At 31.3% G+C, this 14,064-nt stretch overlaps 1 protein-coding gene across 1 annotated transcript; it reads left to right on the top strand.

The window, feature by feature from the left end:
- The first annotated feature begins 213 nt into the window (after window positions 1–213).
- On the top strand, window positions 214–11,803 carry LOC141455375 (hepatocyte nuclear factor 4-gamma-like). Its single transcript, XM_074130402.1, has 9 exons — window positions 214–394; window positions 2,938–3,124; window positions 5,724–5,818; window positions 6,972–7,105; window positions 7,967–8,107; window positions 8,197–8,317; window positions 9,201–9,341; window positions 9,503–9,739; window positions 10,549–11,803. Exons 1-9 carry the CDS (start codon window positions 379–381, stop codon window positions 10,725–10,727), a joined length of 1,251 nt encoding a protein of 416 aa, XP_073986503.1. The 5' UTR covers window positions 214–378; the 3' UTR covers window positions 10,728–11,803.
- The last annotated feature ends 2,261 nt before the right edge of the window (window positions 11,804–14,064 follow it).

The following is a 14,064-nucleotide window of genomic DNA, read 5'->3' as shown; positions in this document are numbered from 1 at the left end:
TAATTAAAAAATCTAGATTCACTCACACAAAGTAAACATCAAGCCATATTTTTACAGTTACAATAACAAACAATTCTACTTCAACTTAAGAAAAATAATACGAACAATTACTTTTCAATAATATTTAAGAAAAAAACAAATAATCAAAATATTAGAAGTTCTCCCAAACAGAATTTATCTTGGTAAAAAAAAAGATTTTTAATAACAAATAAGTAGCTTGCCTAAACAAACTGCTCACACAATAAATACATCAGCAATATTAGTGAATGTTCTTTAGTTGTAGCCCCATTCGCTCCAATACAACGTCACAAGTGACTTTTTTCTTTTTTTTTTTTAATTTCTTCTCTGGTTTTTCTGTGATTCTACTTTAAGACGAAGATGCTGAAATACAGAGGTATGTTTATAATTTAAACCATTTTGTCTATTATTAAAACGTACTTTACCAAAGATTCTATTTGAATTGAGAACATTATTTGCAGCTATTTTTTTTACATAAAGTAAAGTTTAAAGGGCATATCTATGTTTTATTTAAATTTAATCATACTCACTAAAGTCCATGTTTTTGGATTTTTTTCGCTGTGATTTATTGATGCCAAGTTCTTTCATTTATTACTACAAAGTGTCCAAAGTTTCACAAATTGCCTGGATGTTCGTATTAGTGATGGATACTCAAAATTTCTTTCCATTATTGAACAGAATTTCGTGAAACTCTCTCATATAATGTAAACTATGTATTATTTCCGCTTATTTCGTGCTTATTTTATGTTTGTTAAGGATATTTTGCCTGAAAACATGTTCTAAATCCACTTTTTGGAACTATTTCTCTTCTTTACAGAAGCTTCTTAAATACTAAAGGAGATAAAAGAAATTATTATTTATATTTTGCTTATAACTGATAAAACGTAGCTTCCTATTCTAGATTACCTGTTTAATTGCAAAAATAATTAGTGTTTAGTTTCAGTGTTTCATTAAAATATAAGCATCACCATTTTTCTTTACAAAATGGTGCAAAATGAAAACAATGAAACTCTTTGTGAGGAAATCTGCACAAAAATTTAAATTATTTTTCTATAATTATGTATTTCGGTTAACCATTTACTTCACACTTAGAGATTTTGGGTTTTGCAGTTCAAAATAAAGAAAGTAATTTCTTTAAAACTTCACCAAGCGATCAAAGTGATCATCCTTGAAAATTAGCGATTGCATTTTTTCCAAAAATAGCCGTTTTTTTGATACTTTAGTCTAGAAATAAAACAAAAATTTAATGGTTTTTAGGGTTTTGTGTTTCGGTCAAGTACTCGAATTGTTTTTCTAATATTTTTTTTATAGATGCTTGCTGATTATAAAACTAGCTATGTTAAACATTATTGTAATTAGTTGCTGAGTAATAAATTTGGAGGTTAATGACAGTTTTGAGTCTGAAAACAACAAATCGCATTGACCTTTAGAGAGAAAGAGCTAAATGTCCTTTCAAATTTTTGAAAAATAATAGAATCATCATTTAAATCATCCAGACTTCAACTATCAGCATAATATCAGCAACTATCAGTATAATTTTTAAAATTGATTAAAAAGCTGTCCCATATTATTCAAGAATTGATCCTCAAGATCTGACGAGAAGCGTACTGTGGCACTCAATGTAGGCTGGACTTATACAATTTTCTCTTTTAGAAATAAAAGTAATCTAACTTTTTTGATCCGAGTATGTCTTACTTTATAAGAGAAATTCACCGCTACAACGTAGATAAAACAGAATACGAGAAAAAGGTTGCAAAATGGACGAATTTAGCGTTTACTGATATGATTCAAACGCATTCCTAATAACTTCACGACTTCATGTTCCACACAATATTACTGCACATTTGGTCGCTGATTAAGTAAACTATTGTCTTCTTTTTCAGGCGGGCCTTAGGTGCAACTACCAATCAGATGTTGTCGAATGAGTCGGCTAGCAATAATACTTTACAATAATTTTTCATATTAAACATTAAACGAAATATAAGGCCTAGACCTGGAAATGAAGCCATTACCACAATATTTCTTAGCTTTGTTGGCCTTGTCACTAACCATTTGGCTATTGTGGTTCCAGTTCCAGTTCTTCGTTTTGATTTAATATTTGAAAATGTCCAAAAGCTTTAAAGTGTCAGGAATCTAAATAAGAAATAGCTGTACCGTATTTCTATTAATTAAGATGGGAAAAGATACCGAAAACTCTTAAGAAAAATGATTTACATTCAAAGATCAGGTTAATGTAAAGTTTGGTCTGTTGACAACATTGGTAGAAACAATGCTAAAAGGGTATCCATGACTTTTTTATTACCTTAAAAATTGACAATTACTGAACATAGACACCACAATTTCTCTTCAAGCATTTACATACAAACAAATCTAATTTACTGAACGTTATCTTGATCAAAAATGTAATTAATCAAAGGTAGGAAAGCAAGTTGGCTAGTTACCTTGCCTAACTGCAACACCAACAACGGGAACGTTAAATTTTTCATCCCCAAACTGCAGGAAAACAGTTTTCAAGGTACATGTTTCATAGCAGTAAAAGCAGTTAGCATGCTTTGTTAATGAAGTTGCAGCAGATATCGAGAATATACAAAGAAGAAATTGAAAACTATCTCCTGTAAAGTATAATTTTACTATTATAATTAAAGTCGCGCCACTAGTTATCCGATTTTCATTGAATTTTGAATTCCAGTATGTATTTATTGCTCTTGTTGTCCCTTACCTTTAAATAGATGCAGAAATCGTACATTGTGCTGAAAAGAGGGATTTTTGAGTTTCAGTTTCTTGAAAACTTTTCCAAAAAAAATCTTAGAGAATTTTTTCTGTGAAAATTCAGGTGTTAAAACGTATTGTTCAAAAAATCTTTATTTTAGTGACTATTTTTTTATTTGTTTTCTTAAAATAATTGAATGTTATTACCAGGTAAAGAATGTCGAGACATAGAACCGATATTGTATAAAACAGACAATCGGGAGCTGGTATCGTCCGTTTACGAATGTCGTATTTGCGGAGACAGAGCTACTGGCAAACATTATGGAGCGTACTCATGCGACGGTTGTAAAGGCTTTTTTCGACGCTCTATTAGAAAAAATCATATTTATAGTTGCAGGTAAGGCAATTATTTACTATAAGTAAAATTATTGCAGAATGTTCATGAGTGCTTATCTATTCGGCGAATTGTAGCTGTAAAATATTTGCTGACGTTTACGTTTTCTGCTTTGTGTTCTGAACTCTAATTGGTTGGATGTATGTCTTGAAAACTCGCTATTTCTTTATATATCGTACATTTTGGCATGGAGTGTGTCTTCATTAGTGAAAGGTAAAGTACGGAGACGTGCTACTTGCGTTATGATGTATGCGGAGATTAATTATACTGTTATTGTAATTAGATGTCTATAAAACAGGTGTGTTTCATTCTTTTCTCCAAATGGTGCGGACCAACATGTCGCTGTGGATAGATAAACTTAAATACTATATACAATATATGTAAAGTACTAATGTATTTCCATTACGACCGTCATTACAGTTTAGGGTGGACAAGGATATAATTTCCAGAGAAAAAGGATAGAAAAACCTGCCAGAGGAGAAAGTTAAAATTAAGATTTGCTTAATTCTTGTGTGTCTGTAGGTTTTGGAACCATCGTAGGAGGATCGCAGAGATAATGGAAACTCATGGAGTGAGTTGATTGTAGTGAGTACATCGAGGAGAATCAGTCGCGCAGGTTGAGAAATTAGTTATGTGTTGCATGTAGTTTCTTGATGTTGCTATCACAGGTTAGGCTTCAGATCAGTTTGCTGTCCAAAGTTAAATCGAAGTATTTGTCGTTGGTTAGACTTTAGGATCAAAATATTGTTGTGTATAATTTGTCACTTGACAGGGAAGTTCGTAACATAGACGTGAAATCCACTGTCATTACGAAAAATCTATAATGAAAACTTTGAATGGAAATAGTATTCTTTTTTTGAATGATTTTCAACCCTCGTGGTATTTTTAAAGGAGCAGTTATGGCTCCCAAACACCTGATCGGTAGATATAGATGTAAAGCCAACCTGAAAGAAAAAGCATTACTTTACTCTTACACTATTTACTTTTACTATTCTCAAATGGCTCAGCAAGGAGCAGTGGTGTTTTCCGAACAAATAAGGGCTTAATCCAGCCATATGGATTAGTTAGGACTGAGTAATTCAACAAAAACAAGTGGTGTTAATATATAATCTTTTTTAGTTACTTCGTTTAAATAATGTTTGTCGGTATTTTGTTTTTATGAGTTATCTTTAGTTGTTAAAGATTCAGATCTTGTTCTTTCTCAAGTTTATTTTGTGCTTAATTCGTTTCTCTCTTAAGGATTAAATTCATTTTCATTTTGTCCTGGAATTAATATTTCCTAACATAGTAAACAACTTTTCTTTTTTTTAATTTGTCTACTTATTTTGCAACTGCAATCTGTAAGCAAAACAGATTAGGGTAAGGAAAATACAAATACACGCATATATACAGGGTGAACCAGTAAGTATTGTCAATAGGCCTACTGTGTGTAGTACATCTAAAGTGGAGTTCAATGACGTATTGGCCAACTTCATATTTTCCTCTGTTCTTGAGTGACGTCACTTTAAAGTTTTTTTCTAAAATCATTACTTTTTTCCAATAAAAATGTTATTACTCAGAAAGTTTTAGTTCGAATTCGATTCTGATGACACGGTTAGAAAGACAGATAAATTTTCTAAAAATTGATACCATTTCGAAGCATAAGTTATTCTCCAAACAGCCTCAAACTTCCTCCGGATGCTGGAAAAATAATAGTAATCGTAATTTTTAAGAAAACTCATTCAGCCCTTACGTGATCATTATCAGACCTAGGTGCTGGCACTTTTTACAAAAGTTTCCTTGTTTAATGGGCTTTCAAACGGTATATCATTTTCCAGGATTCCTTTCATCTTCGTATGAGAAATTACGTTTGTATTACCAGAAAACGTGTTCACGAGCATACAGCAGTGATATTGTATTGTGTTGTTTAATTCATTAAACTCTTGTAGATGGAGCTGTAGTCAATTTTTAAAGTAGATTGTCTTAAAATAAGGTAGTCTAAGGTTACTTATTGCACATTAAAAAAAAGAAAAAAAAAAGAACAAATCTAAACTGAAATATTTGACAAAATGTTAGAAAATATTTTAAACAAGTGCTATTTTTATAATCGAAGGCTAATTTGCTTAGTTTCAAAATCTAACGTCACTCAAGAACAGTAGAAAATATGAAGTTGGCCAATACGTCATTGAACTCCACTTTAGATGTACTACACGCAGTAGGCCTATTGACAATACTTACTGGTTCACCCTGTATATGCATATACATACGTACACGTGCACATGCATATGCACCCAGAGACATGGAATGAACTGTTTTCTTGATGGTGGTGACGCTGGCCGGCTACATCCATCGCTGCTATTGTAATAATCTTTGTTACATTTTACCAGACTTTTAAAGAAAGCAAAAAAGTTAATGCATTGAAATCATTTACATTTATTACCAGATAGGTTCTCCTTGAAAGTTTCAAGCTTCACACTTCACTTCTTCATGTGATACATTTATTTAGGCAGAAAGTTTTAATGAAGGATGAAACTCTCATTATCGAGTAAAAAGGGGTAGAAATGATAATTTTTTGCCCACATTTAATCATACTTATATTTATGTCTTTAAATTTCCTGTTTAGGTTCCATCGGAGGTGTGTAGTTGACAAAGACAAAAGGAATCAATGCCGCTATTGCAGACTGATGAAATGTTTTAAGGCCGGCATGAAGAAAGACAGTAAGCTTATCATTTTGCCACTTACCTTAAAAATAACTAGATATGTTAAATGGTATATTGTTAAAAAAAATTGTGTATAACCTTCTTTAGAATGTTCAAACGAAATCTTGCGTGAAAGACTTTATTGTCTCTTTCTGCAATTAAGACAACGTTAAATTTCCAAATGTTCCTAAATAGTTGTGAACGAGCATTTCAGGGATCCCTTGATGCCAGTTCCCTTAGGAATCCATAAAAGCCAAATTTCCTATTGAAAAATTCTCAATTTAAATTGAATGGCATTTAAGTGGGCAAATCAAAAACGAAGATAATAGAAGATAGAAGATTGTTGCAACCAATTTTGAGAAAATTACAAAAAAGAACTGAAAAATCACCCCAATAGAGTCGCTTTTGGATAGATGTGAAAACGGTTGCACCTAAACAGAAATAAATTTGAAGTTCCTTCAGACTTTTCGTTTTAGTATTAAGTTGGATTTTGGGTGAAATTCATAAGATTTATTTTCTCACCTGGATTAAGAGATAGTAAAAACCGCACTTTAATAGCTAATATAATGTTCATTAAGAAGGGATTAGTGTGTAATATGGAATCCGTAAACAGATACTATGCCTGCCAAAAACCGCGAACGGTAGCTCACACCCGCCCTACAGTCACACTTCAACCGTTACAAGGTTCACACAATGACCCCCAGCAAAGCATCCTAATTGATCAGTGTCGTGTACTTAGTTCGGTAACCTGTTTTGGTACTACACTTCATTTAATGTGTTAGTAAAACAATTTTTTAGCAAAATAAGATACATCTTCGGAATTTTAATTATTTAAAGACAAAATTAAAATACAGCCACTTCCTTTCAGTTTTGTAATAACCAGAATTCTAATAAAAATTAAATAGAAATTTTAAATATTCAAAATTCTGTCATTAAAAAAATCTAGAAAAAAAAAATACATTTATTTTGTACTGAAAGATATTTACATTGGCCATTGGCCTTGTAGGTGCCATTAAATAAGTTTTATAAAAATACTGACGCGGCTAATTTAAGTAGAACCTACGTAATTAATATTTTCTTAAAGAAATCAGTCCGTAGCATATACTCACGTTCATGAATCACCAATATTTTTTTTTCACAATTTCATTTTAAATTTAATCTTTTTGCTAAGCTGTGCAGAATGAGAGGGACAGAATCAGCGGACGGCGGAGCAGCGGTAATGATGAGTGTAGAAGTGCGTACGGTCTTACAATTAAGACCTTACTGCATGCTGAGTTGGTGTCCAGAAATTCTGCAATTGTAAAGGTATTAATAAGAAACAGAAATATATGTTTAAACTTATAAATTTAATTGCTAATAAATTAAATAGAGCATCAGAAGATTCCTAGTTTTAGTAAAACCGTAATTAAGATCCAAACAATGGGAGGAATCTTGCTCTAAACGTTCCCACGATTGCAATTCTCAAAATTCTAATAAAAATGTTTCTCTCACTACTATTTAGTTACTACTTGATCAACAAATTAGTAGACGTCAATACTATAAATTATAAAATCGCTACAAACTGTTAATCAATCACTGAACTCTAATATTATTTTACAAAAACTGAGCAATCTAAATTAAAGAATAATTATTAATTAACAGGTAATATATGGATTAGGCAATAGTGAAGTGACTTTGAACGGTAAGTGATGTTACATTCGAAGTGGCGAACGATTGCCTGGCTGACTCGCAGTATTATGTGTAATTAAAAACACTGCTGCTGTCCGTATTTCCCAATTCATTTTCTTAAAGGTGGGGAATTAAATAGTAACCCCTCCACTTCCCTATGTTAGACTGTGTACAGTCGGTTGCAATCAAACATTTTCTAGTTGAAACAGTCAGTGATATTCTGTTGTTGACCTCTGCTAAAACGAACTTTGGCAGAATAAAAAAGGAAATACAATGTACACAATACAGTTTCTAATAACTACTTTTTCATGTCCACGTATCTCAAAACGGATAATTCGGCCATAACTCCAATTCGAGTGTTTGAAAAATATTTCTCTTTCGATAAGATTATAATTCCTTGTATTATACTAGAAAGTAAAATAGTTGACAAGTTAACAGTTAAGAGAGAATCATTATATTGAATAATCTAATAAAATGAGTTTGCTGTAATTATTACAGGTTTTATATGACTACGACATTTCTAGTATGCAAATAGCTACAATAAACGATGTGTGTGACTCAATGAAGCAACAGGTACTACACATGGTCCAGTGGGCAAAATGTATTCCAGCTTTTGGCGAACTGCATTTAGATGATCAGGTTAATAATTTTGAATTTTTATTTATTAATTTTATTTTTTTAATTAGAATCAAATATAAACTAACCAAACTTAATCTATTTGAATAAAGGTGGCGTTGTTACGTGCTCATGCTGGAGAACACCTGCTATTGGGTTTGGCAAAGCGATCGCTTCAGTTTCAGGACATATTAATTCTTGGCAATAATCGCATTATACCGAGATTTGGTGGCGGTAATTCTACAAAATATTTACAATTTTTTATTCTATGTAACCTTCCTAACTTCGAAACCTTCAAATTCTGCATTCTGTTGGTAAATAAATAACAGATGATATATATAGTCCGAAATCAGCCAAGAATATTGTTATTATTATTTCTAAGGCAGCAAAAAACATGGGGACCTGAGTCTCAAAAGGCTTTAACCTCAACCCCTACCTCTCAAAAAAACAAAACAAAACTTACAAAGTTCAATGGCAGCATCAGTATCCGAAATATCCAGGACCAAGTATCCTAAACCGTAACTTCAGGAAAAGAGGACACTGCATTAAATGCACTGTTTCTTGCAACCCACTCTTACGCCACTTTCAATTGGCATTGGTTTCCTCCCTTCAGGAAGTCAGGTAACAAGCCACACAGTCATTACCTTCACCAGAACTCCTAAGAGTTTTGTTACCAAAATCCAAAAAAGGCTTTGAAGTTTCCAGGAATTATTATCACTTCTTTTCTCCAAACATGACCATGCTATCTCTCCAACACCTCAATAGTATACCTCTACTTATTCTTGAATTCCTTTGGTACATTCATTCCTCCAAAAGACTATTTCGTTCGAGGGTAACGTTTTTGCCTGGAAGCTGTCCAATGTCGAAGTCTCTGTTGCGTACTAATACAACATAGTATCATTTCTATTATTATCAGCTTTTAGTTCTTTGAGGATATTGCTGCTTCAGAGATCTGGATTAAATATCCCTGTATCCTACCTGGGATTGCTGTTCTCAACCTCTAAATTAGAACATTAATTTCTAATAAGGAACTATGTCCTTCGAACACTATCACATCAAAATTTTTATTTATTTTGTGCCACTTTTCAGATTAACAGAGTATTTCTTCTATTTGCAGAAAGTGTTGGGATATCACCAGCCCCGGATATCAGTAGAGTTGGTACAAGAATCATGGATGAACTGGTTACTCCATTGAACGAAGTTCAAATTGATGATACAGAGTTCGCTTGTCTTAAAGCTATTATTTTCTTTGATCCAAGTATGAATTTAAAATTGTAATTATGTTTAAGCAAGAAAATTTGGAAACAAATCTCAATGTTTTCAATTAATGACATCCAGAAATTATTTTAATTCTAAAAAACTTAAAACATAAAAAACATTCAAGTTCAATGAAAATCTAAATGTCAAATTCGTTTTCAGATGCTAGAGGTTTGAGAGATCCGTTAAAAATAAAATGTTTTAGACAAGAAATACATATAAATTTACAAAATTATATTAATGAAAGGCAATATGATTCAAAAGGAAGATTTGGTGATTTATTACTTACAATACCAGCCTTACAGTCAATTACCTGGCAAATGATAGAGCAAATACAATTTGCAAAATTATTTGGCGTTGCCAAAATTGACTGTTTACTGCAAGAAATGCTTCTAGGAGGTAATTTTTTTTTGTTTAATAGTTATCTTGATAGAGAAAGCTGAAAGGGGCAATACTTTCTTTTTCTAGAAAGATCAATGAAATTAATATAATGGTGCTTTTAATTATGATTTTAAATGATTTAGGAGCCACCCTGTAATTAGCACTTGCAAACGAGCTAACAAGAAATTTTAATTAATTCATCTTCTGGATTTTTTTTTTCTGCCTGAAGACCTTTTTCGATGGACAGAAGTCGATTTCTGAGACATCTTGAAGTTCCATGCTTCAGTTGAGATTAAACTTTTGAAAATATCCGTAGAAATTAGTATTTTTATATCATCTAGGATGTTTTTGCTTTAAAAGATGAGGGTCAGAATCGAATTATTAGGTTGCTTGATAGTTCTTTTGTTGTTGCGATGTTCATACTCTGGATGATGTACACCCCTTATCCTTTTCCAACCACAGATTCATAAGCAAAAGGTCATTTTTTCTGCCAATAATTTGTATCTGTTTGTCTTCTTTCTTGATCTTTATCGCTGAAGTATTGAGTTTTTTAAATAATGTTTACAACCTAAGTGCATTAAATCTACTCATCTCCGGTAGTACGTCCTAAAGTTTTGCCGCTGAATGCGGAACACAAGGTACTTCGATCATAACCTATTGTATCTATCAATAAAATTCTTGTATTATTTTCAATAAGTTCTTAATAATCAATTTAGAGGTTAAATTTCATTATTTTACCTCCACTCACCAAAATTTTACTCTAAGAACATCTATAAATCAGTAACTCACAATCACATTAATTAAATCAATTATTTTTATTGTTTAAGGTACTCTGGATAACGTGAGCGCCCAATCAAGTCCGACTGATAGTTTTCAATCAGAAATAGACGATAAAAAAGATAATATCTCTTGTCAAATCTTGGAACATGATGACAAACTCAGAGAATGTACAGAAAATGACCACTTTAAAGAAGAGAGTTCAGTGTATTTTTACTCTTCAGAATAATTAATTAGGATTAGAATATGTAACTAATACAGTTGACATAAATAATTAGGACCATACCTAAAATATGGGGCTTAAAATATGTAATTGCAAAAATCATCTCGCAGCAGTTTAAAATTTATAAACATACAGCTGGTTTGTAATTTAAAATAATTCGTGTAAGCAATTCGACTGTCCTCTGTTAAGATAATGTGAATAACTGTAACTCATCTTAGTAATATTTCTTGACCGTTTAATTATTTTATTAACTTAAATCAAATAATGATTAGATTAATTTCGAAACAGTCGTAAAGAAATTAATTATTTTTTTTAATTTAACCGAAAAAATAAATTAATTAAACTAGATTTTGTTACAAAGAAATTTTCAGCTGAATGATAAACCATTTTTGTTATTCAATTTGTGTGCATAAAGATATCCAATTCAGTTTCTCAAGATTCCATGATTAAGTTTTTCAATGTATATAATGTCCAAAAGATGATATTGTCTATTATATTTAAATTTGCAGAAGTTAATTCAGGCTATGTTGTAGAAGTATATTTAAAGCCTAGTAAATTTTACTGAAGGGATTACATTCAATGATGGTTGTTAAAATTCACAAGTAAAATAAGATGTGCGTAACATTTAGCATCGTCGAATAAGAAGCATTTTAATCCACACTTGTTCTCAAGTTCAGTTCGAGTTCTCCTATTGTAAGATGAGGTTACCGCTTACGATGAGCCTGAATTAAAATCTGAGAAAAGAAGCAGGTGGCCACTGAGAGCGAAATTTCTATTCAATATGAAATTAAATTATTTATTTTTTCTCATTAGACAGTAATTTGTTCTTTTTAACCCAACTAGAAGATTTCTTTTATTTCAATTTTTCTTTTATTAATATAAATAATATAAAGTATATTAATTAGTAATTATGCAATATAGAAGGGTATTATTCTTTTTATTTTATTTTGTCACTCGGAAAGAAGGCTTGATTTTATGTAAAATTTTCTGAAAAATATTCATGTAAAACCTCTTAGTGTTGTAAAAAGCAAAAAACATTTTTATAGCCTGTAGGACTTAAATAAATGAGAAGTAAAACACAATTTTAGAAGATTATGGCATTACTTTTTCCTGATATTAATTAAATCTTTTCGAACCAGGTAGAAGTTTCATCAGAAATAGTGAAGCATGCGTTTATCGTCATCAATTTAGAAACAACTTTATTAATATTTTAATTAATAAATTTATGTTAGAAAATATAGACCGATTCTGAGGAATCCGGATCTGACAAAGCGAAAAACAATGCTAATTACGCCAAAGTTTTAAGATACCATTAGGGGTAGATGAATAGAATTGTTACCTACCTACTACAACTATTTTTTGTTTATGTTTTTAGCATCAACTTTTAACTATATCTTTGCGTAAGTGCATGAGATTTTCCTTGTAATAGTTATAAGACAAAAACAAAGCTACGTGTAAATTGTCTTTTTTATAAACAAATTCCTTTTTTTTTTCTGTCTGAGTAGAAGATGACCAAGCTGTCAAGTGAACCGACTGGAGCGAGTCAAATGTAGCTTTCCAGCAGTCACTGCTCAGTTCCACGCAAGTCAGATTCAATGTCAGCTACTTTGCCAGAAAAGATATCTTGAGTTTTTCTCATAAAAATGTATACTTAGAAGGATATGTTGATTTCTGTTTGCAACTTTCTAATTTGAAACAAACAAAAATTAGAATCTTGTCCACAGAAGAATCTAAAACATAAATTACAAGTAATTGAATCAATAACTATTAGTAAAAGTTAAATCTATTTTTGTTATTCACATTAAACTATCTACAAAAATAAAGGTAAAACGTGAAATTAATCTAAAATCTCTCGAAAAGGGTCGAAATGGTGAACATACATGGAATAATCTATTGGAAAGGGGAAAAAAATAAAATTAATGGATAAACCAGAATGCTAAAACATATTTTTTGCAATAAACTGAAGATCAAAGCGAATAAAGATAATATTTAAAATCTAACAGCTAACAAAATTCCGAATAAATCAATTACAATATTAATAATAAATACAAGTATTTTATCAAGTTTATTTACACATGAAAGATGCCGACCTACTTTCAAACTTCTATTTATCCCCATTTAATAAGGCAATTGATGTTGGAGCCATAAATTAAAGTGGTTATACATATCAGGTAGGAGTTTAGTGAGTGGGCTGTAACATTTTACATGCGTACATATTGATGTGTCCGCGCGTATGTATTTGTGATTAGAGAGATACAATGAGAGATGAGGGAAGAAGATAAGTGAATGAAAAAGCCAAATGAAACCACAATCAAAACGGCATTTTTTCTGTTACATGAATAGAGTGGTAATAAACAGTGAGTTTAGATAAACAGTTTAGTGAGATCCACATATAATTTGGTTACCCACGTAATATTGAATTGGACTGGTAAGTCAAGCTTAATATCTAATACATATTGGATTGATAGCTTTTTACATTGTTTTTCTTATTTCCTTTCGCTCATCAATTTATTATTGTACGAGGATGTAGCGATTGTACATTTTTTCGATTTGGATTTTTCCCCATTTGTATCCGTTCTGTGGTGCTTTGAGTCCGAAAAATGTTTTTTACAAGATGGCGTTTGTATTAGAGAGAGAATCTGCGAGTAGCATTACTTTTGTAAATTTAAAGAAAGTTCGAATTTGATATTTGGAATCTGGGACACCCACGGGGCTCAGAAAGAAAGATTTTGAGAAAAATCAGCCATCCTTTCTTTTCTTTTCTTTTCCAAGGAAATGTTTATAATTCTGTGGTATTCGTGGGTTTTCTTCTTAAGTATTATTTATGTATATAAAAAAAAAATAAAGTAAGGCCTATTCCCAGGCTGGCTTTAACATCCCACCACCTAATGTTTTAACATCCCGCGAATGTTTTAATTAAGTGTCGCGGATGGAGGCGACCAGCAAACATACTTTACAATTAAATACTCTTATTAACCATTGAATGAAAACCCACAGCTTAGACCGGTTATCGAACCTAGTACCTCAATATGTGTACAATATTTGTGCTTCGCCTCTAACCACTCAGCTGTTGTGAAGATTTGATTTATTTATAATGAGCGGCCTTATCACATAAACAATATGTATGTTTTGATTTTAATATTTATGAAAAATCCTAAATTTGAAGAAAATCTTTGAGCTATCTTTAAATTTTGCTGAAAAATATTTATAGTCAGGCTGTATCCAACTAATCACTGGAATAGTAATTCTTTTTCAACACAGTAAAAAGTAAACTTAATATTGCTGCTACTTAGTATGTTTCTCTTACAGAACGGGTTATCTACAGATTTCATTTACATATTTC

Source organism: Rhodnius prolixus, unplaced genomic scaffold (genome assembly GCF_049639745.1).
Source record: "Rhodnius prolixus isolate KJV_2025 unplaced genomic scaffold, Rpr scaffold_4, whole genome shotgun sequence".
NCBI lineage: Eukaryota > Metazoa > Arthropoda > Insecta > Hemiptera > Reduviidae > Rhodnius > Rhodnius prolixus.
Note: the sequence above shows the minus strand (reverse complement) of the source record. Positions and strands in the feature narration are given on the sequence as shown.